The sequence below is a fragment of the Scyliorhinus torazame genome, chromosome 21 (genome assembly GCF_047496885.1).
Source record: "Scyliorhinus torazame isolate Kashiwa2021f chromosome 21, sScyTor2.1, whole genome shotgun sequence".
Lineage (NCBI taxonomy): Eukaryota > Metazoa > Chordata > Chondrichthyes > Carcharhiniformes > Scyliorhinidae > Scyliorhinus > Scyliorhinus torazame.
Genome location: NC_092727.1, coordinates 74259954 through 74282663, shown reverse-complemented (window position 1 = coordinate 74282663; position 22710 = coordinate 74259954). Strand labels below are relative to the sequence as shown.

At 49.6% G+C, this 22710-nt stretch overlaps 1 protein-coding gene across 2 annotated transcripts in view; it reads right to left on the bottom strand.

The window, feature by feature from the left end:
• cyb561 (cytochrome b561) overlaps positions 1-22710 on the bottom strand; it is a 114654-nt gene that overhangs the window by 69393 nt on the left and 22551 nt on the right. For both annotated transcript variants that reach the window (XR_011937460.1, XM_072486946.1), the window contains exon 2: positions 6958-7195. Coding sequence is in view for 1 of the 2 variants with exons in the window: in XM_072486946.1 (XP_072343047.1) it covers positions 6958-7165 (208 nt within the window). In the remaining variant the exon portion in view is untranslated. The remainder of the gene's footprint in view (positions 1-6957; positions 7196-22710) is intronic.

Sequence of the window (22710 nt, the reverse complement as noted above, 5' to 3'; positions counted from 1 at the left end):
ACCTGTAGCAGCCTTTTGAATCCCGCGGGCCAGATTTGATTGGACAAGCCATTCGTTTCCCTGACCTGGTGGGCTCTTCCTAAGTTAAGTATTGGCCAGTAGTGATAGGTTTGTTATATAGAAAGTAGTATTAGGGTATTAATATTGCTTGTTGTATATAATAAATGACCGTTGTTTTAATCCTTACTAAGCGGTGTGCTGTGTTATTAATCATAACCTGAACTTGAACAACGTGGCGGTATCATAAAGATACCTGGCGACTCATGAGCAAAGGTGACCTAAACAGATCAAATAGACTAAAGCTAGAAAGAGCAACAAGATAGGTGGTTCTGTGGCAACGATAGAGGCTCATGGTTGGTGTGTTGCCTCCCGGGTGCCAAGGTCCATGACGTCTCTGATCGTGTTTTCAGGATCCTTAAGGGGGAGGGGGAGCAGCCACAAGTCGTGGAACACATCGGTACCAACGACATAGGTAGGAAAAGGGACGGGGATGTAAAACAGGAATTCAAGGAGCTGGGGTGAAAGCTGAGTGCCAGGAAAGACCGTGTTGTCATCTCTTGTTTGCTGCCAGTGCCACGTGCTAGCAAGGTGAGGAACAGGGAGAGAGTGCAGTTTAACACGTGGCTACAGGGATGGCGTAGGATGGAGGGTTTCAGTTACTTGGATAATTGGAGCACATTAGAACATAGAACATAGAACAATACAGCGCAGTACAGGCCCTTCGGCCCACGATGTTGCACCGAAACAAAAGCCATCTAACCTACACTATGCCATTATCATCCATATGTTTATCCAATAAACTTTTAAATGCCCTCAATGTTGGCGAGTTCACTACTGTAGCAGGTAGGGCATTCCACGGCCTCACTACTCTTTGCGTAAAGAACCTACCTCTGACCTCTGTCCTATATCTATTACCCCTCAGTTTAAAGTTATGTCTCCTCGTGCCAGCCATATCCATCCGCGGGAGAAGGCTCTCACTGTCCACCCTATCCAACCCCCTGATCATTTTGTATGCCTCTATTAAGTCTCCTCTTAACCTTCTTCTCTCCATCGAAAACAACCTCAAGTCCATCAGCCTTTCCTCATAAGATTTTCCCTCCATACCAGGCAACATCCTGGTAAATCTCCTCTGCACCCGCTCCAAAGCCTCCACGTCCTTCCTATAATGCGGTGACCAGAACTGTACGCAATACTCCAAATGCGGCCGTACCAGAGTTCTGTACAGCTGCAACATGACCTCCCGACTCCGGAACTCAATCCCTCTACCAATAAAGGCCAACACTCCATAGGCCTTCTTCACAACCCTATCAACCTGGGTGGCAACTTTCAGGGATCTATGTACATGGACACCTAGATCCCTCTGCTCATCCACACTTTCAAGAACTTTACCATTAGCCAAATATTCCGCATTCCTGTTATTCCTTCCAAAGTGAATCACCTCACACTTCTCTACATTAAACTCCATTTGCCACCTCTCAGCCCAGCTCTGCAGCTTATCTATATCCCTCTGTAACCTGCTACATCCTTCCACACTATCGACAACACCACCGACTTTAGTATCGTCTGCAAATTTACTCACCCACCCTTCTGCGCCTTCCTCTAGGTCATTGATAAAAATGACAAACAGCAACGGCCCCAGAACAGATCCTTGTGGTACTCCACTTGTGACTGTACTCCATTCTGAACATTTCCCATCAACCACCACCCTCTGTCTTCTTTCAGCTAGCCAATTTCTGATCCACACCTCTAAATCACCCTCAATCCCCAGCCTCCGTATTTTTTGCAATAGCCTACCGTGGGGAACCTTATCAAACGCATTCTGGGGAACGTGGAACCTGTACAAACAGGATGGGTTACACCTGAACCAGAGGGGCACCAATATCCTGGGAGGGAAATTTGCTACAGCTACTTCGGGGGGTTTAAACTAATTTGGCAGGGGGATGGGAAACTGATTTGTAGTCTAGGAGATAGTGTTGCTGGAGTTCAGGAAATTGAGAGTTCTCCACTCGCGCGCCGGTTGGGAGAATCGCCTGGGTCGCCAAATTTTCCCGCGATGCCAGTCCGACGCCCTCCCGCGATTCACGGAAGCGGCCAGATCGGCACAATCTCGTTTTGCGCGGCGCGGTACAGTGAATCGCCCAAGACAGCCAAAATGGCGATTCACCGGTACCCCCGCGATTCTCCGGCCCGGATGAGCCGGGCGGCCTGCCCAAAACGGCGGGTTCCCCCCCGGCGCTGTCCACACCTGGTCGCAGCCGGCGGGAACAGCCCGGGAACGCTGGGGGGGGGGGGGGGCGGCCTGCGGGGGGGCGAGGGGGGATCCTGCACCAGGGGGGGCCTCAAATGAGGTCTGGCCCGCGATCGGTGCCCACCAATCGTCAGGCCGGCCTCTCTGAAGGAGGACTTCCTTTCTTCCGCAGCCCCGCAAGATCCGTCAGACATCTTCTTGCGGGGCGGACTCGGAGAGGACGGCAACCACGCATGCGTGGGTTGGCGCCGGCCAACCCGCGCATGCACGGGTGACGTCAGTTATGCGGCGCCGACCGCGTCATGTATGCGGCGCCGCCTTTACGCTGCTCCTAGCCCATTATCGGGCCTTGAATCGGTCGGGATAGGGGCCGTTTCGCGCCATCGTGAACCTCGACGGCGTTCACGACGGCGCGAACACTCTGCCTCCATTTCGGAGAATCCCGCCCATGGTATCCCGGAGATGTTAGTTTCAGATAATGGATCGGTTTTCACCAGCCAGGACTTCACAAAATTTATGAAGTCGAATGGTATTCGGCACATAAGGCACCATACCACCCGGCATCGAATGGTCTGGCGGCTAGAGCCGTCCAGATCATAAAAGTCAGGTTGAAAAAACAGTCGGCAGCATTATTTAGACACCAAACTGTCGCGCTGGCTACTTGACGAGAGGACAACCCCGCACACAACGGGAATAGCACCGGCGGAGCTACTCATGGGCAGCCGACTCCGAACCCAGCTGAGTCTACTCTTCCCAAATTTAGGCGAAAGAGTAGACTCTGAATCCGGCTGAGTCTACTATTCCCAAATTTAGGCGGAAGAGTAGAGCGACACCATGTGGCCCAATGCAGGGGCCACGACAACACTCGCCAAGAAAGGCAGTTCAACAGGTGAAGAGGTATGGGTCAGAAATGCGAATGGCCCCACATGGGTAGCAGGAACAGTCAAGGCCAGTACAGGACCCGTGTCGTATGAGATACGTGTGGGAAAACATGTAATAAAAAAACAATTGGACCAGGTGCGGCCTCAGATTTGTTTCCTCCTCCGGAGCGGACTCAGACCAGCATACTGAGGACCGTGGCGAGTACTCCCCGACAAACTATTCACGCCCCTCCAACACCACTGGTGAGAACAGCGGACTCGGATATGGATACCATGGTTGGTGCTGTTCCCCTGCCGCCGGAGGAAAGGGGCGAACCACCCCTCAGGCGCTCACATCGGAAAAGACGGGTGCCTTGCCGTTATATCGGAGGGCCGTAGTGGAGGATACGGACCCGGAGCAGAAACGAAGCAGGAGACCCGTGAGTCACAAGGACCACGGGAGTTCCTCGGACTTTGGGCTGGGGGGGGGGGGGGGGGGGGGGGTGTAATGACTAAGGCTAGGCCTTTGAGATTGGCCAATTAGAATACGAGTTCCCTGATTAGTGGCCCAATCAGGGAACCCCTTTCTCTGTATAGAACAGAGAGTGTCAGAGCCTCTGCACTCCCAGTGTAGACTGCAAGCTGAAAGCTGAATGCACCTGGTTGTTCGGCTGCAGGTTTTATAAATAAAAAGGAATTCTGGTGCCGAGGGCAGCACTGTAGCATTGTGGATAGCACAATTGCTTCACAGCTCCAGGGTCCCAGGTTCGATTCCGGCTTGGGTCACTGTCTGTGCGGAGTCTGCACATCCTCCCCGTGTGTGCGTGGGTTTTCTCCAGGTGCTCCGGTTTCCTCCCACAGTCCAAAGATGTGCGGGATAGGTGGATTGTCCATGCTAAATTGCCCTTAGTGAACAAAATTGCTCTTAGTGTTGGGTGGGGTTATTGGGTTATGGGGATAGGGTGGAAGTGTTGACCTTGGGTAGAGTGCTCTTTCCAAGAGCCGGTGCAGACTCGATGGGCCGAATGGCCTCCTTCTGCACTGTAAATTCTAACTCTAACTAATTTCTGCCTCCGTGCACTTAATACAAACGCCAGTTTGAAGGGCTATTTTCTCATTCCAGCAGGTCTAGGCATGGCTTCTCTTCAGATTGAAGAACATTAAAATCAGTCCATGAGCTGGAAGCAGGGGCTGATGTGAAATCAAGTGTCTCGACAGGAAGAGAGAGACCTGGATGCGAACCTGGAGCTGAAGGCTCAGTTTAATAAAAACTAAAGTGACTCTTCATTAGAAATCCTAATGCTGTGAGTATTGAATGAATGTTTCTGCCAGAAGACTATTACCCACTGTACACCAGTGGCTTTGATCAGTCAGCATTCTGGGACAGACTGCTGCAAAGAATTCAACATCGAAAGCAAGGACTCACATTTTAATTTTACCTTAATCCTTATTATTCTCACCCTTTCCCACCCCTGTGTTTGTCTGTGTGTGTGAGTGGAGGGTGGGACAGTCAACATGGAGTAGTATTCCATTGCCGTTATTCCATTGTAATTATTTCACATTTCATCTTTATTTCTGTTATAAATAAAAATTGTGTTTCAACTTACAAACAAGTGGAGTGGTCAGGGGTGATTTGATTTGAATTATCCTAAGGGTGTAACTAAGAAAGCACAATTATATTCAAAACCTCTTCCTTTTTCCATTGTCCACAAGTTTAAAATTGAATTCATACAGCCCAGGGCGACAATCTGATCTGATTTCCTATTCCAAACATCTCTGTGATTCACAATAAGCACACTGATCCATTTAAGAGCACATCTGCCATTCCCATTGTCCCTATAAATTTTATTAAGAGCAGCAGCCTTGAGGCAGGTTGTCAGCTCTGGGATGGGATAATGAATCCTGCACATAAGCAACCAGACCCTGCTTGGACCTAAGTGCAGAGATAGGATGTGTGTCTCTTCCGATTATCATGAAGACAGTGAACCTGGCTGTTATCTGACTAAATGGTTGGTGCCCTGTATATGGGTGACCAGCAACCTGTACTGACCAGTAATAGATATTCTTCCCCAGTTTTATTGGCTGAGTGCAACAGATGCTGCACTTCATATAACTCTCAACTCTCCTGTTTTTACAGCAACAACAACAGCTTGCTATATTTATATGGCGGATTTAATCTCCTGAAACAGGAGCATTATCACATTTAATCTGACACCGAGCCACACAAAGAGACGTTAGGACAGTATGGTCAAAGGGTTCGGGTCTAAGTAGCATCTCAAAGGAGATGGTGCAGAGGATTAGGGGGAAATTCCAGAGTTTAGGGTCTTGCTGGTATCTGGATTGGGATCTTCCAACTTCAGAGAACTGGAGAAAGTAAGTGTGATGAGCAAAACTCAAATCAGGTCATTGGGGACTGGACAGAAACCCACATTCCCACTGGGGGAAATTGTGTTCCGCATTTTGCCCACTAAGCTTTTGATTTTGTGTTTTATCTCCCGATCCTCTCCCCTGAACTCCAAAACCCATTTTTGATCTCTTCAAAACTATGAGGGTGAAGCTTAGGTGAGAGTTGTCATGCATGGTTTTCAGTGTAAATATTGGCACAGTTCTGGGGATCTTTCTTAAATACCACCTCTTTACTGTGATCCCTCCTGAAAGCAACACCAGACCCTCTGCCCAGGACCTCATCACTGTAAATACCATCACATCCCCATGAACTCCCCAATCACTGGAGCTCTATTGAGTGGCTATTGTTACTCTTCATTCTTACTCTCTTGTTACTCCAAAGGAAAATTCTCCTGTTCGAATCTAAATTCTCTTCACACTTTGGCTTTCTATGCCTGTGTGCTTTGGTTTTTTGTTTTGGAGGTTGTGCAACACTTCACAATTTTGAATCGCGACTAATGGAATAGATTGTCTTTCTCTTTGTTTGGATATTAGCTACATTCTGACCCAGCTGTGTTGGATATAATTCTGAGAGATATGTGGACCACTTCAGATCTCCTGGCACTCCAGCATCCTGATTGAAAATCTGTGGGCGGGTTTTTCCGATACCACCGAAGGAGACCACACACAGCGGGTTCCTCAACAGCGGGATGGTCCAACCGCGCAAAGCACTGGACATCGGCCGGACCGGAAAATCCTGCCGGTGGTAAACGATGAGCCGCCTCCACCGCTGGAAAACACACCGTGGTGGGGGGGGGGTTGGAAAATCCCATCCTTTGTGTCAGGGAAATTTCTTTCAGGTTGGTCATGGGCCATGATCAGCACAAATGGGAGTAACAGAAAAGGGGTTAAAAACAGCAACTCAACTTCAAATGAAATTCCATTTCTTAAAACAACCCATTTATTTTATTGTCTTTAGGTTCTAGTGAATGGTAGAACCAACAGGTGTTCCACTGGGGATGTTCAGCAGATAGCAACCTGGTCCATCCTACAACGATATGAGAAATGTAATTTGCCCGACCCTATTACTAAACCTCTCCGTATTTTCAATGAAAATATCAGGGGCGGGATTCTCTGTCCCACCAGACCTATTTTCTGGTGCAGCATGCCCCCCACCAGCAGGATCCTCCCTTCCGGCAGCCGGCCAATGGGGTTTCCCATTGGAGCCACCCCCACGACGTCAGGAAATCCGCGGGCGTGGAGGGAGATGGCCAGATTGTAGATTTCTTTCTTGCTCTCTTGATAATGTATCAGTCAAAATTGTGGTGAAGACACACATAAGCCTCTGTGCCAAACACAAACAGCTTTGGAGGTGAAGAATATTTTTTTCACCAGCTGCACTATTTCACAAAGTGCAATTCTCCAAACAGAAGCAAAGCTTTTGAGAGTATGTCTGGTACTCACCATCTCCATAGAGGAAGACCATTCCAATCACCATACACAGAGGGTGGACATTGAACTCCAGAGAACTTCCATCCCAGGCAAAACCGCCTTGATAGTAACCCATCCACACCCCAGTCATGACCACAGCTGCCAGGCCAAGGATCTGGGTTGCCGCAATAAACCAGGGCAGTAGGCCTGGGCTGTGTTCTTCCAAGAGGTTAGTTTCCATTGCAGAATGTGGTTTTCTTTGTCCTCGGACCTGTAGGAAAAGAGGTTACAAGGCAAAGGATCAGTTCTTTGTGAAACAGCTGCAGATTCAGTAATGTGTACTGGTACTACAGGCCTCACTCCTGTAATCTCACAACACCAAAGGCAACACATGACCCCACAAAAGTAAGTGTTTACCCAGATTTGGTGATAAGTATAAGTGCTGAACACAAGTCAGGAGTGTGATGGAATACTCTACTTGTCTTTTTGAGTGCAGTTCCAACAACACAAGAGCTTCAACAGCATTCAGGACAAAGCAGTCTGCTTGGTTGACACCCCTTCCACCATCTTAATCATTCATTCCTTTCACCAACACACAGTAGCAGCAATACCTATACCACATGGATTGCTGCAGCTCAGCACCACCTTCTCCTTAGAAGCCACTGAATCCGTATAGTACAATAGGAGGTCATTCGCCCCATCAGGTCTACATTGATCCACCAAAAGAGCACCCTACCCAGGCCCAGTCCCCCATCCTATCCCCGTAACCCCACCTAACCTGCATATCTTTGGGCACTTTAAGGGGCTATTTATTTATTTATTTAAATTAGAGTACACAGTTAATTTTTTCCAATAAAGGGCAATGTAGCATGGCAAATCCACCTAGCGTGCACATCTTTGGGTTGTGGGGGCGAAATGCACGCAAACACGGGGAGAATGTGCAAACTCCACACGGACAGTGACCCAGAGCTGGGATCAAACCTGGGACCTCGGCGCTGTGAGGCTGCAGAGCTAACCCACTGCACCACCGTGTTGCCCACTAAGAGGCAATTTAGCATAGCCAATCCACCTAACCTGCACCGCTTTGGACTGTGGGAGGAAACTGGGGCACCCGGAGGAAACCCACGCAGACATTGGGAGAACATGCAAACTCCACCAAGGCCAGAATCAATCCCTGGACTCATAGAACATAGATCATAGAACATAGAACTGTACAGCACAGTACAGGCCCTTCGGTCCACGATGTTGTGCCGAACTAGTCTGAAACGAAGATCAAATCAACCTACTACCAATCATTCTAGTGCACTCCATATGTCTATCCAAGAACCACTTGAAAGTTCATAAAGTGTCCGACTCCACTACCATACCACGCCCCAACCACTCTGAGTAAAGAATCTACATCTAACACCCCTCCTATATTTTCCACCATGAACTTTATAGTTATGCCCCCTTGTAACAGCTACATCCACCCGAGGAAAAAGCCGCTGAACATCGACTCTATCTATCCCTCTCATCATCATATACACCTCAATTAAGTCACCTCTCATCCTCCTTCGCTCCAATGAGAAAAGCCCTGGCTCCCTCAACCTTTCCTCATAAGACCCACCCACCAAACCAGGCAGCATCCTGGTAAATCTCCTTTGCACCCTTTCCAATGCTTCCACATCCTTCCTATAATGAGGTGACCAGAACTGCACACAATACTCCAAATGCGGTCTAACCAAGGTCCTGTACAGTTGCAGCATAACCCCACGGCTCTTAAACCCAATCCCCCTGCTAATAAATGCTAACACACTATAGGCTTTCTTCATGGCTCTATCCACTTGGATGGCAACTTTCATCCATCTATGGACATGAACTCGGAGATCTCTCTGCTCCTCCACATTCTTCAGAACCCTGCCATTAACCATGTAATCCACATTCAAATTTGTCCTCCCAAAATGAATCACCTCACACTTATCAGGGTTAAACTCCATCTGCCACTCTTCAGCCCAGCTCTGCATCCAATCAATGTCTCTTTGCAGCCTACAACAGCCCTCCACATTATCCACTACTCCACCAATCTTGGTGTCATCAGCAAATTTACAAACCCAACCTTCAACTCCATCATCCAAATCATTGATAAAAATAACAAATAGCAGAGGACCCAGCACTGATCCCTGTGGTACACCGCTGGTGTCTGGGCTCCAGGTTGAAAATTTACCATCTACATGTCTTCTATGATGTGATAGCCAGTCATGGATCGGCCGAATTTCCCTCTATGCCATGCCTCCTTACTTTCTGCATGAGCCGACCATGGGTCACCTTATCAAACACCTTATTAAAATCCATGTATACGACATCAACTGCTCTACCTTCATCTATGTACTTGGTTACCTCCTCAAAGAATACAATCAAACTTGTGAGGCAAGACTGACCCCTCACAAATCCGTGCTGACTATCCTGGATTAAGCTGTATCTTTCCAAATGATAATAAATCCTATCCCTCAGGACCATTTGCAATAATTTACCGATGACCGAAGTGAGACTAATCGGCCTCTAATTCCCAGGGTTATACCTATTCCCTTTCTTGAACATTCGCCTCTCTCCAGTCTTCTGGCACAATTCCTATAGACAATGAGGACATAAAGATCAAAGCCAAAGGCTCTGCAATCTCATCCCTCACCTCTCAAAGAATCCAAGGATATATCCCGTCAGGCCCAGGGGACCTATCTATCCTCAGGCTTCTCAAAATTTCTAACACATCTTCCTTCTGAATATCTACCTCCTCCAGCCTACCAGCCTGTATCGCACTATCCTCCTCAACAACATGGCCCCTCTCCATTGTGAACACTGAAAAGTATTCATTTAGGGCCTCTCCTCTATCTTCAGACTCCATGCACACGTTCCCACTACTGTCCTTGACCGGCTCTAACTTCACATTGGTCATTCTTTTATTCCTCACATATGTGTAAAAAGCCTTGGGGTTTTCCTTGATCCTACCCGCCAAGGACTTCTCATGCCCCCTCTTAGCTCTCCTAAGCCCTTTCTTGAGCTCCTTCCAGCTATCTGGTATCCCTCAAGTGCCCTAACTGAACCTTGTTTTCTCATCCTTACATAAGCCCCCTTCTTCCGCTTGACAAGACATTCAACCTCTTTTGTAAACCATGGTTCCCTCACTCGACCATTTCCTCTCTGCCTGACAGGGACATACATATTTGCTCCTTGAACAAGCTCCACATCTCAATTGTGCCGATCCCTGACAGTTCCTGTTTCCATCTTATGCTCCCCAATTCTTGCTTAATCGCATCATAATTACCCTTCCCCCAGTTAGAAACCTTGCCCTGCCGTATGTTCCTATCCCTCTCCATTGCTATAGTGAAAGTCACCGAATTGTGGTCACTATCTCCAAAGTGCTCTCCCACAACCAAATCTAACACTTGACCCGGTTCATTACCCAGTACCAAATCCAATGTGGCCCAGCCTCTTGTTGGTCTATCCGCATATTGTGTGAGGAAACCCTCCTGCACACACTGGATAAAAACAGCCCCATCCAAACTATTCGAATTATAGTGGTTCCAATCAATATTTGGAAAGTTAAAGTCACCCATGACAACTACCTTGTGACTACCGCACCTACCCAAAATGTGCATTGTAATCTTTTCCGTCACATCTGTGTTACTGTTTGGGGGCCTATAGAAATCTCCTAACAAAGTGACCGCTCCTTTCCTATTTCTAACTTCAGCCCACACTACCTTGGTAGATGGATCCTCCTCAAACTGCCTTTCTGCAGCCATTATAATATCCTTGATTAACAATGCTACTCCTCCACCTCTTTAACCACCTTCCATAATCTTACGGAAACATCTAAACGCCAGAACCTCCAACAACCATTCCTGCCCCTGTTCTATCCACGTCTCCTTAATGGCCACAACATCGTAGTCGCAGGTACCAATCCATGCTTCAAGCTCACCAACCTTATTCCTGATGCTCCTCGCATTGAAGTAGACACACTTCAAACCACCTTCATGCCTGCAGGTCCACTCTTGTGACCTTGGTACTTTCCTCAGTATTGCACTACCCTCAACTTCCTGAACTCCAGCAACACTAGGTTTTGCACTGAGTGCTGAATTTGGTGCATTTGAGTGCTACAGTAAGAGTTTGGTGACCGAGGGAGTTAGGTGAGGAGGGAGTAAGGTGCTCCTTTCATTTTGTTTCCGACATTTCCGCAAAGAGTGAGAAGAGAGCCAAGAGTTTACAGAAAGTGTAGCTGACTGGGAGCAGAGTCGGAGGGTGGAGATCTAGTTAGTCCAGCTATATTGTCAGGTAAGAGGGGATGGAGGCTAGGCTAGTTGCATGCTCCTCCTGAAGGATGTGGGTGGTGAGGGATACCACCGGTGTCCCCGCTGACTATACCTGCGGGAAGTGCACCCAACTTCAGCTCCTCAAAGACCGTGTTAGGGAACTGGAGCTGAAGCTGGATGAACTTCGGATCATCCGGGAGGCAGAGGGGGTGATTGATAAGAGTTACAGGGAGGTAACCACACCCAAGGTACAGGACAAGAATACCTGAGTTACAGTCAGGGGGAAAAAAAACAAACGGGCAGACAGTGCAGGGATCCCTCGTGGCCGTTCCCCTTCAAAACAAGTATACCGTTTTGGATGCTGTTGGGGGGGGATGACCTACCGGGGGAAGGCCCTAGCGGCCAGGTCTCTGGCACTGAGTCTGGCTCTGGGGCTCAGAAGGGAAGGGGGAGAATAGAAAAGCAATAGTTGTAGGAGATTCAATGGTTAGGGGAATAGATAGGAGATTCTGTGGTCGCGAGCGAGACTCCTGGAAGGTATGTTGCCTCCCGGGTACCAGGGATGTCTCGGATCAGGTCTTCAGGATCCTTAAGGGGGAGGGGGAGCAGCCAGAAGTCGTGGTGCACATTGGTACCAACGACATAGGTTGGAAAAGGGGTTTGGAGGTAATAACCAAGTTTAGGGAGTTAGGCTGGAAGTTAAAAGCCAGGACAGACAGAGTTGTCATCTCTGGTTTGGTGCCAGTGCCACGTGATAGCGAGGCTAGGAATAGGGAGAGAGTGCAGCTGAACACGTGGCTGCAGGAATGGTGTAGGAGGGAGGGCTTCAGGTATTTGGATAATTGGAGCACATTCTGGGGAAGGTGGGACCTGTACAAGCAGGACGGGTTGCATCTGAACCAGAGGGGCACCGATATCCTGGGAGGGAGGTTTTCTAGTCCTCTTCGGGAGGGTTTAAACTAATTTGGCAGGGGAATGGGAACCGGATTTGTAGTCCAGCAACTAAGGTAGCCGATACTCAGGACGCCAAGCGTGTAATGAGGCAGTGGGGAAGGGAACACTGACAAAGGAGAGTACTTGCAGGCATGGAGATGGGTTGAAGTGTGTGTACTTCAATGCAAGAAGCATCAGGAATAAGGTGGGTGAACTTAAGGCATGGATCGGTACTTAGGACTACGATGTGGTGGCCATCACGGAAACTTGGATAGAAGAGGGGCAGAAATGGTTGTTGGAGGTCCCTGCTTATAGATGTTTCAATAAGATTAGGGAGGGTGGTAAAAGAGGTGGGGGGGGGCGGCATTGTTAATTAGAGATAGTATAACAGCTGCAGAAAGGCAGTTCGAGGAGTATCAGCCGACTGAGGTAGTATGGGTTGAAGTCAGAAATAGGAAAGGAGCAGTCACCTTGTTAGGAGTTTTCTATAGGCCCCCCAATAGCAGCAGAGATGTGGAGGAACAGATTGGGAAACAGATTTTGGAAAGGTGTAGAAGTCACAGGGTAGTAGTCATGGGTGACTTTAACTTCCCAAACATTGAGTGGAAACTCTTTAGATCAAATAGCTTGGATGGGGTGGTGTTTGTGCAGTGTGTCCAGGAAGCTTTTCTAACACAGTATGTAAATTGTCCGACCAGAGGAGGGGCAATATTGGATTTAGTACTTGGTAATGAACCAGGGCAAATGATAGATTTGTTAGTGGGGGAGCATTTTGGAGATAGTGACCACAATTCTGTGACTTTCACTTTAGTCATGGAGAGGGATCGGTGCGTGCAACAGGGCAAGGTTTACAATTGGGGGAAGGGTAAATCCGATGTTGTCAGACAAGAATTGAAGTGCATAAGTTGGGAACACAGGCTGTCGGGGAAGGACACAAGTGAAATATGGAACTTGTTCAAGGAACAGGTACGATGTGTCCTTGATATGTATGTCCCTGTCAGGCAGGAAAGAGACGGTCGAGTGAGGGAACCATGGTTGACAAGAGAGGTTGAATGTCTTGTTAAGAGGAAAAAGGAGACTTACGTCCTCCCCGTGTCTGCGTGGGTTTCCTCCGGGTGCTCCGGTTTCCTCCCACAGTCCAAAGATGTGCGGGTTAGGTGAATTGGCCAATGATAAATTGCCCTTAATGTCCAAATTGCCCTTGGTGTTGGGTGGAGGTGTTGAGTTTGGGTAGGGTGCTCTTTCCAAGAGCTGGTGCAGACTCAAAGGGCCGAATGGCCTCCTTCTGCACTGTAAATTCAATGATAATCTATGATTAATCTAGGACAAAGGTTCGGCACAACATCGTGGGCCGAAGGGCCTGTTCTGTGCTGTATTTTCTATGTTCTATGTTCTATGTTATGTAAGGCTGAGGAAACAAGGTTCAGACAGGGCATTGGAGGGATACAAGATAGCCAGGAGGGAACTGAAGAAAGGGATTAGGAAAGCTAAGAGAGGGCATGAACAATCTTTGGCGGGTAGGATCAAGGAAAACCCCAAGGCCTTTTACACATATGTGAGAAATATGAGAATGACTAGAGCGAGGGTAGGTCCGATCAAGGACAGTAGCGGGAGATTGTGTATTGAGTCTAAAGAGATAGGAGAGGTCTTGAACGAGTACTTTTCTTCTGTAATTACAAATGAGAGGGGCGATATTGTTGGAGAGGACAGTGTGAAACAGACTGGTAAGCTCGAGGAAATACTTGTTAGGAAGGAAGATGTGTTGGGCATTTTGAAAAACTTGAGGATAGACAAGTCCCCCGGGCCTGACGGGATATATCCAAGGATTCTATGGGAAGCAAGAGATGAAATTGCAGAGCCGTTGGCAATGATCTTTTCGTCCTCACTGTCAACAGGGGTGGTACCAGGGGATTGGAGAGTGGCAAATGTCGTGCCCCTGTTCAAAAAAGGGACTAGGGATAACCCTGGGAATTACAGGCCAGTTAGTCTTACTTCGGTGGTAGGCAAAGTAATGGAAAGGGTACTGAAGGATAGGATTTCTGAGCATCTGGAAAGACACTGCTTGATTAGGAATAGTCAGCACGGATTTGTGATCTTGCCTTACAAGTCTTATTGAACTCTTTGAGGAGGTGACCAAGCATGTGGATGAAGGTAAAGCAGTGGATGTAGTGTACATGGATTTTAGTAAGGCATTTGATAAGGTTCGCCATGGTAGGCTTCTGCAGAAAGTAAGGAGGCATGGGATAGTGGGAAATTTGGCCAGTTGGATAACGAACTGGCTAACCGATAGAAGTCAGAGAGTGGGACTTCCGGGTGCGGCGATGACCAGCTGAGTCGCACGTTTCGGCAGCTCCCGGTGAAACGGACTTTTGGGCTCTTGATAGGAGCCCCAACGGCAATTTTGACGGCTAAAAACACTGTGCGGTAAACCAGAAGGGAATCCCCTCTGGATACGGATGAAAAAAGGAGGAGAAAGTGGCCGGATTGCAGTGGATCCTTTAGAACAGCGGCAAGGAAGGCAAGCAAAAACCAAGATGGCGTCGGAAGGTGGCAGTTTAACATGGGGCCCTGAACAACAAGAGTTCTTGAAATGCTGTGTGGAAGAGCTCAAAAAGGAAATGAAGAAAGAGCTGTTGGCCCCGATACTACAGGCGATCGAAGGGCTAAAGGAGGAACAAAAGACCCAGGAGCGGGAGCTTCGGGTCGTGAAGGCAAAGGCAGCCGAGAATGAAGACGACATACAGGGCCTGGTGGTGAAGACGGAGACGCATGAGGCACATCAGAAACGATGTGTGGAAAGGTTGGAGGCACTGGAGAACAACGCAAGGAGGAACAACCTGAGGATTCTTGGTCTTCCTGAAGGTGCGGAGGGAGCGGACGTCGGGGCATATGTGAGCACGATGCTGCACTCGTTAATGGGAGCGGAGGCCCCGGCGGGTCCGTTGGAGGTGGAGGGAGCATACCGAGTGATGGCGCGAGGACCGAGAGCAGGAGAAATTCCCAGAGCCATAGTGGTGAGATTCCTCCGTTTTAAGGATAGAGAAATGGTCCTTAGATGGGCAAAGAAAACTCGGAGCAGTAAATGGGAGAACGCGGTGATCCGCGTTTATCAAGACTGGAGTGCGGAGGTGGCGAGAAGGAGGGCGAGCTTTAATCGGGCCAAGGCGGTGCTTCATAAAAAGCAGATAAAATTTGGAATGCTGCAACCGGCAAGACTGTGGGTCACATATCGAGGGAGGCACCACTACTTTGAGACGGCGGATGAAGCGTGGACTTTTATTGTGGAAGAAAAACTGGAATGAGCGGGTTATTAAAAAGAACGTTTGACCAAAATGGTGGGGCGAATGTGGGGGGCGAAGAGGGGGGTTAAAAAGGGGGGAAAGAGGAGTTTTATGTACTAATCCTGTGATGTGGTAACTTTTCTCTCTTCCACAGGTGGTGCTGGGGGGAGGAGGGGAGGTGGAGGAGATGGGGCGTTGGCCATTGGGGGCGGGGCCAAGGGAGAAGCACGGGCTTGGTTCCCGCGCTATGATAATCATGGCGGGAATAGAGAAGCAGGAAGGAGGGGGCGTCGCACGGTGCGAGCCGAGGTCACGGGGGGAAGCCGAGGTCGGCCAGAGTTTGCTGACTTCTGGGAGCAACATGGGGGGAGTAATTACGCTAGCGGGAGATCTAGCGGGGGGGGGGGGGTGGGAGGGGGGAATTACTGGGTTGCTGCTGCTGGGGAGAGGGGGGAGCTGGTATGGGAGGGGATGGGCGGGGGGGCACCGCCTGGGGGAGATACAGCTGCGTGGCAACCGGGTGAGGAGCTGGAAAAAGGGGATGGCTAATCGACAAGGGGGGGGGGGGTAGGAAGCCCCCCAACCCGGCTGATCACGTGGAACGTGAGAGGGCTGAACGGGCCGATAAAGAGGGCACGGGTACTCGCACACCTTAAGAAACTTAAGGCAGATGTGGTTATGTTACAGGAAACGCACCTGAAACTGATAGACCAGGTTAGGCTACGCAAAGGATGGGTGGGGCAGGTGTTCCATTCGGGGCTAGATGCGAAAAACAGGGGGGTGGCTATATTAGTGGGGAAGCGGGTAATGTTCGAGGCAAAGACTATAGTGGCGGATAACGGGGGCAGATACGTGATGGTGAGTGGCAAACTACAGGGGGAGACGGTGGTTTTGGTAAACGTATATGCCCCGAACTGGGATGATGCCAATTTTATGAGGCGGATGCTAGGACGCATTCCGGACCTAGAGATGGGAAAGCTGATAATGGGGGGAGATTTTAATACGGTGTTGGAACCAGGGCTGGATAGGTCGAAGTCCAGGACTGGGAGGAGGCCGGCAGCAGCCAAGGTACTTAAAGGTTTTATGGAGCAGATGGGAGGTGTAGACCCGTGGAGATTTAGCAGACCTCGGAGTAAGGAGTTCTCGTTTTTCTCCTATGTCCATAAAGTCTACTCGCGAATAGACTTTTTTGTGCTGGGAAGGGCGTTGATCCCGAAGGTGAGGGGAACGGCGTATACGGCTATAGCCATTTCGGATCACGCTCCACACTGGGTAGACTTGGAGATAGGGGAGGAAACAGGAGGGCGCCCACCCTGGAGAATGGACATGGGACTAATGGCAGATGAGGGGGTGTGTCTAAGGGTGAGGGGGTGCATTGAAAAGTACTTGGAACTCAATGATAATGGGGAGGTCCAGGTGGGAGTGGTCTGGGAGGTGTTGAAGGCGGTGGTTAGAGGGGAGCTGATATCAATAAGGGCACATAAAGGGAAGCAGGAGAGTAAGGAACGGGAGCGGTTGCTGCAAGAACTTTTGAGGGTGGACAGACAATATGCGGAGGCACCGGAGGAGGGACTGTACAGGGAAAGGCAAAGGCTACATGTAGAATTTGACTTGCTGACTACAGGCACTGCAGAGGCACAATGGAGGAAGGCACAGGGTGTACAATACGAATATGGGGAGAAGGCGAGCAGGTTGCTGGCACACCAATTGAGGAAAAGGGGAGCAGCGAGGGAAATAGGGGGAGTGAGGGATGAGGGAGGAGAGATGGAGCGGGGAGCGGAGAGAGTGAATGGAGTGTTCAAGACATTTTATAAAAAATTATATGAAGCTCAATCCCCGGACGGGAGGGAGAGAATGATGGGCTTCATGGATCGGCTGGAATTTCCCAAGGTGGAAGAGCAGGAAAGGGTGGGACTGGGAGCACAGATCGAGGTAGAAGAAGTGGTGAAAGGAATTAGGAGCATGCAGGCGGGAAAGGCCCCGGGACCGGATGGATTCCCAGTCGAATTCTATAGAAAATATGTGGACTTGCTCGCCCCGGTATTGACGAGGACCTTTAATGAGGCAAAGGAAAGGGGACAACTGCCCCCGACTATGTCTGAAGCAACGATATCGCTTCTCTTAAAGAAGGAAAAGGACCCGCTACAATGCGGGTCCTATAGACCTATTTCCCTCCTAAATGTAGATGCCAAGATCCTGGCCAAGGTAATGGCAATGAGAATAGAGGAATGTGTCCCGGGGGTGGTCCACGAGGACCAAACTGGGTTTGTGAAGGGGAGACAGCTGAACACGAATATACGGAGGCTGTTAGGGGTAATGATGATGGCCCGACCAGAGGGGGAAACGGAGATAGTAGTGGCGATGGATGCCGAGAAAGCATTTGATAGAGTGGAGTGGGATTATTTGTGGGAGGTGTTGAAGAGATTTGGTTTTGGAGAGGGGTATGTTAGATGGGTGCAGCTGTTGTATAGGGCCCCGATGGCGAGCGTGGTCACGAACGGACGGGGATCTGCATATTTTCGGCTCCATAGAGGGACAAGGCAGGGATGCCCTCTGTCCCCATTATTGTTTGCACTGGCGATTGAGCCCCTGGCGATAGCGTTGAGGGGTTCCAAGAAGTGGAGGGGAGTACTTAGAGGAGGAGAAGGACACCGGGTATCTTTGTATGCGGACGATTTGCTACTATACGTGGCAGACCCGGCGGAGGGGATGCCAGAAATAATGCGGATACTTGGGGAGTTTGGGGATTTTTCAGGGTATAAATTGAACATGGGGAAAAGTGAGTTGTTTGTGGTGCATCCAGGGGAGCAGAGTAGAGAAATAGAGGACCTACCGTTGAGGAAGGTAACAAGGGACTTTTGTTACCTGGGGATCCAGATAGCCAAGAATTGGGGCACATTGCATAGGTTAAATTTAACGCGGTTGGTGGAACAAATGGAGGAGGATTTCAAGAGATGGGATATGGTATCCCTGTCACTGGCAGGGAGGGTGCAGGCGGTTAAGATGGTGGTCCTCCCGAGATTCCTCTTTGTGTTTCAGTGCCTCCCGGTGGTGATCACGAAGGCTTTTTTTAAAAAGGATTGAAAAGAGCATGATGGGTTTTGTGTGGGCCGGGACGACCCCGAGAGTGAGGAAGGGATTCTTACAGCGTAGCAGGGATAGGGGGGGGCTGGCACTACCGAGCCTAAGTGAGTATTATTGGGCCGCTAATATTTCAATGGTGAGTAAGTGGATGGGAGAGGAGGAGGGAGCGGCGTGGAAGAGATTAGAGAGGGCGTCCTGTAGGGGGACTAGCCTACAGGCTATGGTGACAGCCCCATTGCCGTTCTCACCGAGGAACTACACCACAAGCCCGGTGGTGGTGGCTACAATGAAGATTTGGGGACAGTGGAGACGGCATAGGGGAAAGACTGGAGCCTTGGGGGGTCCCCGATAAGAAACAACCATAGGTTTGCCCCGGGAGGAATGGATGGGGGATATGGAATGTGGCAAAGAGCAGGAATAACGCAACTGAAAGATCTGTTTGTGGATGGGAAGTTCGCGAGTCTGGGAGCGCTGGCCGAGAAATATGGGTTGCCCCAAGGGAATGCATTCAGGTATATGCAACTGAGGGCTTTTGCGAGGCAACAAACAAAGAACAAAGAACAAAGAAATGTACAGCACAGGAACAGGCCCTTCGGCCCTCCAAGCCCGTGCCGACCATACTGCCCGACTAAACTACAATCTTCTACACTTCCTGGGTCCGTATCCTTCTATTCCCATCCTATTCATATAGGTGAGGGAATTCCCGCAGCTCCCGACACGAGAGGTGCAGGACAGAGTGATCTCAAAGACATGGGTGGGGGATGGTAAGGTGTCAGATATATATAGGGAAATGAGGGACGAAGGGGAGACTATGGTAGATGAACTAAAAGGGAAATGGGAAGAAGAGCTGGGGGAGGAGATCGAGGAGGGGCTGTGGGCAGATGCCCTAAGCAGGGTAAACTAGTCATCCTCGTGTGCCAGGCTAAGCCTGATTCAGTTTAAGGTATTACACAGGGCGCATATGACTGGAGCACGGCTCAGTAAATTTTTTGGGGTGGAGGATAGGTGTGCGAGGTGCTCGAGAAGCCCAGCGAATCATACCCATATGTTTTGGTCATGCCCGGCACTACAGGGGTTTTGGATGGGGGTGACAAAGGTGCTTTCAAAAGTAGTGGGGGTCCGGGTCGAACCAAGCTGGGGGTTGTCTATATTTGGGGTTGCACAAGAGCCGGGAGTGCAGGAGGCGAGAGAGGCCGATGTTTTGGCCTTTGCGTCCCTAGTAGCCCGGCGCAGGATATTGTTAATGTGGAAAGAAGCCAAGCCCCCGGGGGTGGAGACCTGGATAAATGACATGGCAGGGTTTATAAAGCTAGAGCGGATTAAGTTCGTTCTAAGGGGGTCGGCTCAAGGGTTCACCAGGCGGTGGCAACCGTTCGTCGAATACCTCGCAGAAAGATAGATGGAATGGAAAAAAGAAGGCAGCAGCAGCAGCCCAGGATCGGGGTGGGGGGGGGGGAAGAGGAGGAACCAGAAGGACTCTCAGGGTTGTTAATATATACTGTATAATATGTATAGGTCGTTGCGACAGATAATTATATATTGGACTGTTAAATTATATTTTTGGAGAGTGTTACTTGTGATAAGGCAGTTGCCAATTAGGGTTAGTTTTCATTTTTGTTATTTATTATTTATTCATTTTTTGTTTACAAAATAGGTCATTGTTATTTGTGTTGTTATAATATTGTGTAAAGGGTGCACAATGTACTGTGTTGGTTGACCAAAAAATTTTCAATAAAATATTTATTAAAAAAAAAGAAGTCAGAGAGTGGTGGTGGATGGCAAATATTCAGCCTGGATCCCAGTTACCAGTGGCGTACCGCAGGGATCAGTTCTGGGTCCTCTGCTGTTTGTGATTTTCATTAATGACTTGGATGAGGGAGTTGAAGGGTGGGTCAGTAAATTTGCAGACGATACGAAGATTGGTGGAGTTGTGGATAGTAAGGAGGGCTGTTGTTGGCTGCAAAGAGACATAGATAGGATGCAGAGCTGGGCTGAGAAGTGGCAGATGGAGTTTAACCCTGAAAAGTGTGAGGTTGTCCATTTTGGAAGGACAAATATGAATGCGGAATACAGGGTTAACGGTAGAGTTCTTGGCAATGTGGAGGAGCAGAGAGATCTTGGGGTCGATGTTCATACATCTTTGAAAGTTGCCACTCAAGTGGATAGAGCTGTGAAGAAGGCCTGTGGTGTGCTCGCGTTCATTAACAGAGGGATTGAATTTAAGAGCCGCGGGGTGACGATGCAGCTGTACAAAACTTTGGTAAGGCCACATTTGGAGTACTGTGTACAGTTCTGGTCGCCTCATTTTTAGGAAGGATGTGGAAGCTTTGGAAAAGGTGCAAAGGAGATTTACCACGATGTTGCCTGGAATGGAGAGTAGGTCTTACGAGGAAAGGTTGAGGGTGCTAGGCCTTTTCTCATTAGAACGGAGAAGGATGAGGGGTGACTTAATAGAGGTTTATAAGATGATCAGGGGAATAGATAAGAGTAGACAGTCAGAGACTTTTTCCCCGGGTGGAACAAACCATTACAAGGGGACATAAATTTAAGGTGAATGGTGGAAGATATAGAAGGGATGTCAGAGGTAGGTTCTTTACCCAGAGAGTAGTGGGGGCATGGAATGCACTGCCTGTGGAAGTAGTTGAGTCGGAAACATTAGGGACCTTCAAGCAGCTATTGGATAGGTACATGGATTACAGTAAAATGATATAGTGTAGATTTACTTGTTCTTAAGGGCAGCACGGTAGCATTGTGGACAGCACAATTGCTTCACAGCTCCAGGGTCCCAGGTTCGATTCCGGCTTGGATCACTGTCTGTGCGGAGTCTGCACATCCTCCCAGTGTCTGCGTGGGTTTCCTCCGGGTGCTCCGGTTTCCTCCCACAGTCCAAAGATGTGGTTAGGTGGATTGGCCATGATAAATTGCCCTTAGTGTCCAAAATTGCCCTTGGTGTTGGATGGAGGTGTTGAGTTTGGGTAGGGTGCTCTTTCCAAGAGCCGGTGCAGACTCAAGGGGACGAATGGCCTCCTTCTGCACTGTAAATTCAATGATAATCTATGATTAATCTAGGACAAAGGTTCGGCACAACATCGTGGGCCGAAGGGCCTGTTCTGTGCTGTATTTTCTGTGTTCTATGTTCTATGTGCTATATCCTGGACTACAAATCAGTTTCCCATCCCCCTGCCAAATTAGTTTAAACCCACCCAAAGTGCTGCAGCAAATTTCCCCTCCAGGATATTGGTGCCCCTCTGGTTCAGGTGTGACACATCCTGTTTGTACAGGTCCCACCTTCCCCAGAATGTGCTCCAATTATCCAAGTAACTGAAACCCTCCATCCTACACCATCCCTGTAGCCACGTGCTAAGCTGCACTCTCTCCCTGTTCCTCACCTCGCTAGCACGTGGCACTTGCAGTAAACAAGAGATGACAACACAGTCTGTCCTGGCTCTCAGCTTCCACCCTAGCTCCCGGAATTCCTGTTTTACATACCCATCCCTTTCCTTACCTATGTCGTTGGTACCGATGCGTACCACGACTTGTGGCTGCTCCCCCTCCCCCTGAAGGATCCTGAAAACACGATCAGAGACGTCACGGACCTTGGCACCCGGGAGGCAACCCCTATCGTTGCCACAGAACCGCCTATCTGTACCTCTAACTATAGAGTCTCCAATAACTAATGCTCTCCTGCTCTCCCCCCTTCCCTTCTGAGCCACAGGGACAGACTCAGTGCCAGAGACCTGGGGCGTCATTCTCCGACCCCCCGCCGGGTCGGAGAATGGCCGTTGGCCGCCGTGAATCCCGCCCCCGCCGAAGTCTCCGAAGGGAGAAAAGTCGGCGGGGCGTTAATGGCGCCGCTGCCGCGGAGAATGTCACGGGTCTGCGCAAGGCAGCCGATTTTCGGCCTGCCGATATTCTCCCTTCCGGATGGGCCGAAGTCCCGTCGACGTGATGACCGTTCACGTCGACGTGAATCAAACCTCCTTTTCATCGGCGTGACCCGGTGCTCCAGGCTCACGCCGACCAGCGAGGAGGTGAGTGACGGCCTGGGGGGTTGGCTCTGGGCAGGAAATGGCGTGGCCGCAGACTGATTGCGTGAGGAGAGGTGTGTCTCGGCTTGTGTGTGCGTGTGTGCGGCGGGGGGGGGGGGGGGGGGGGGTGGTTAGAGTAGGCTGGGCTCCGGGGGAGTGCCGGGAGGGGGTCCGTTC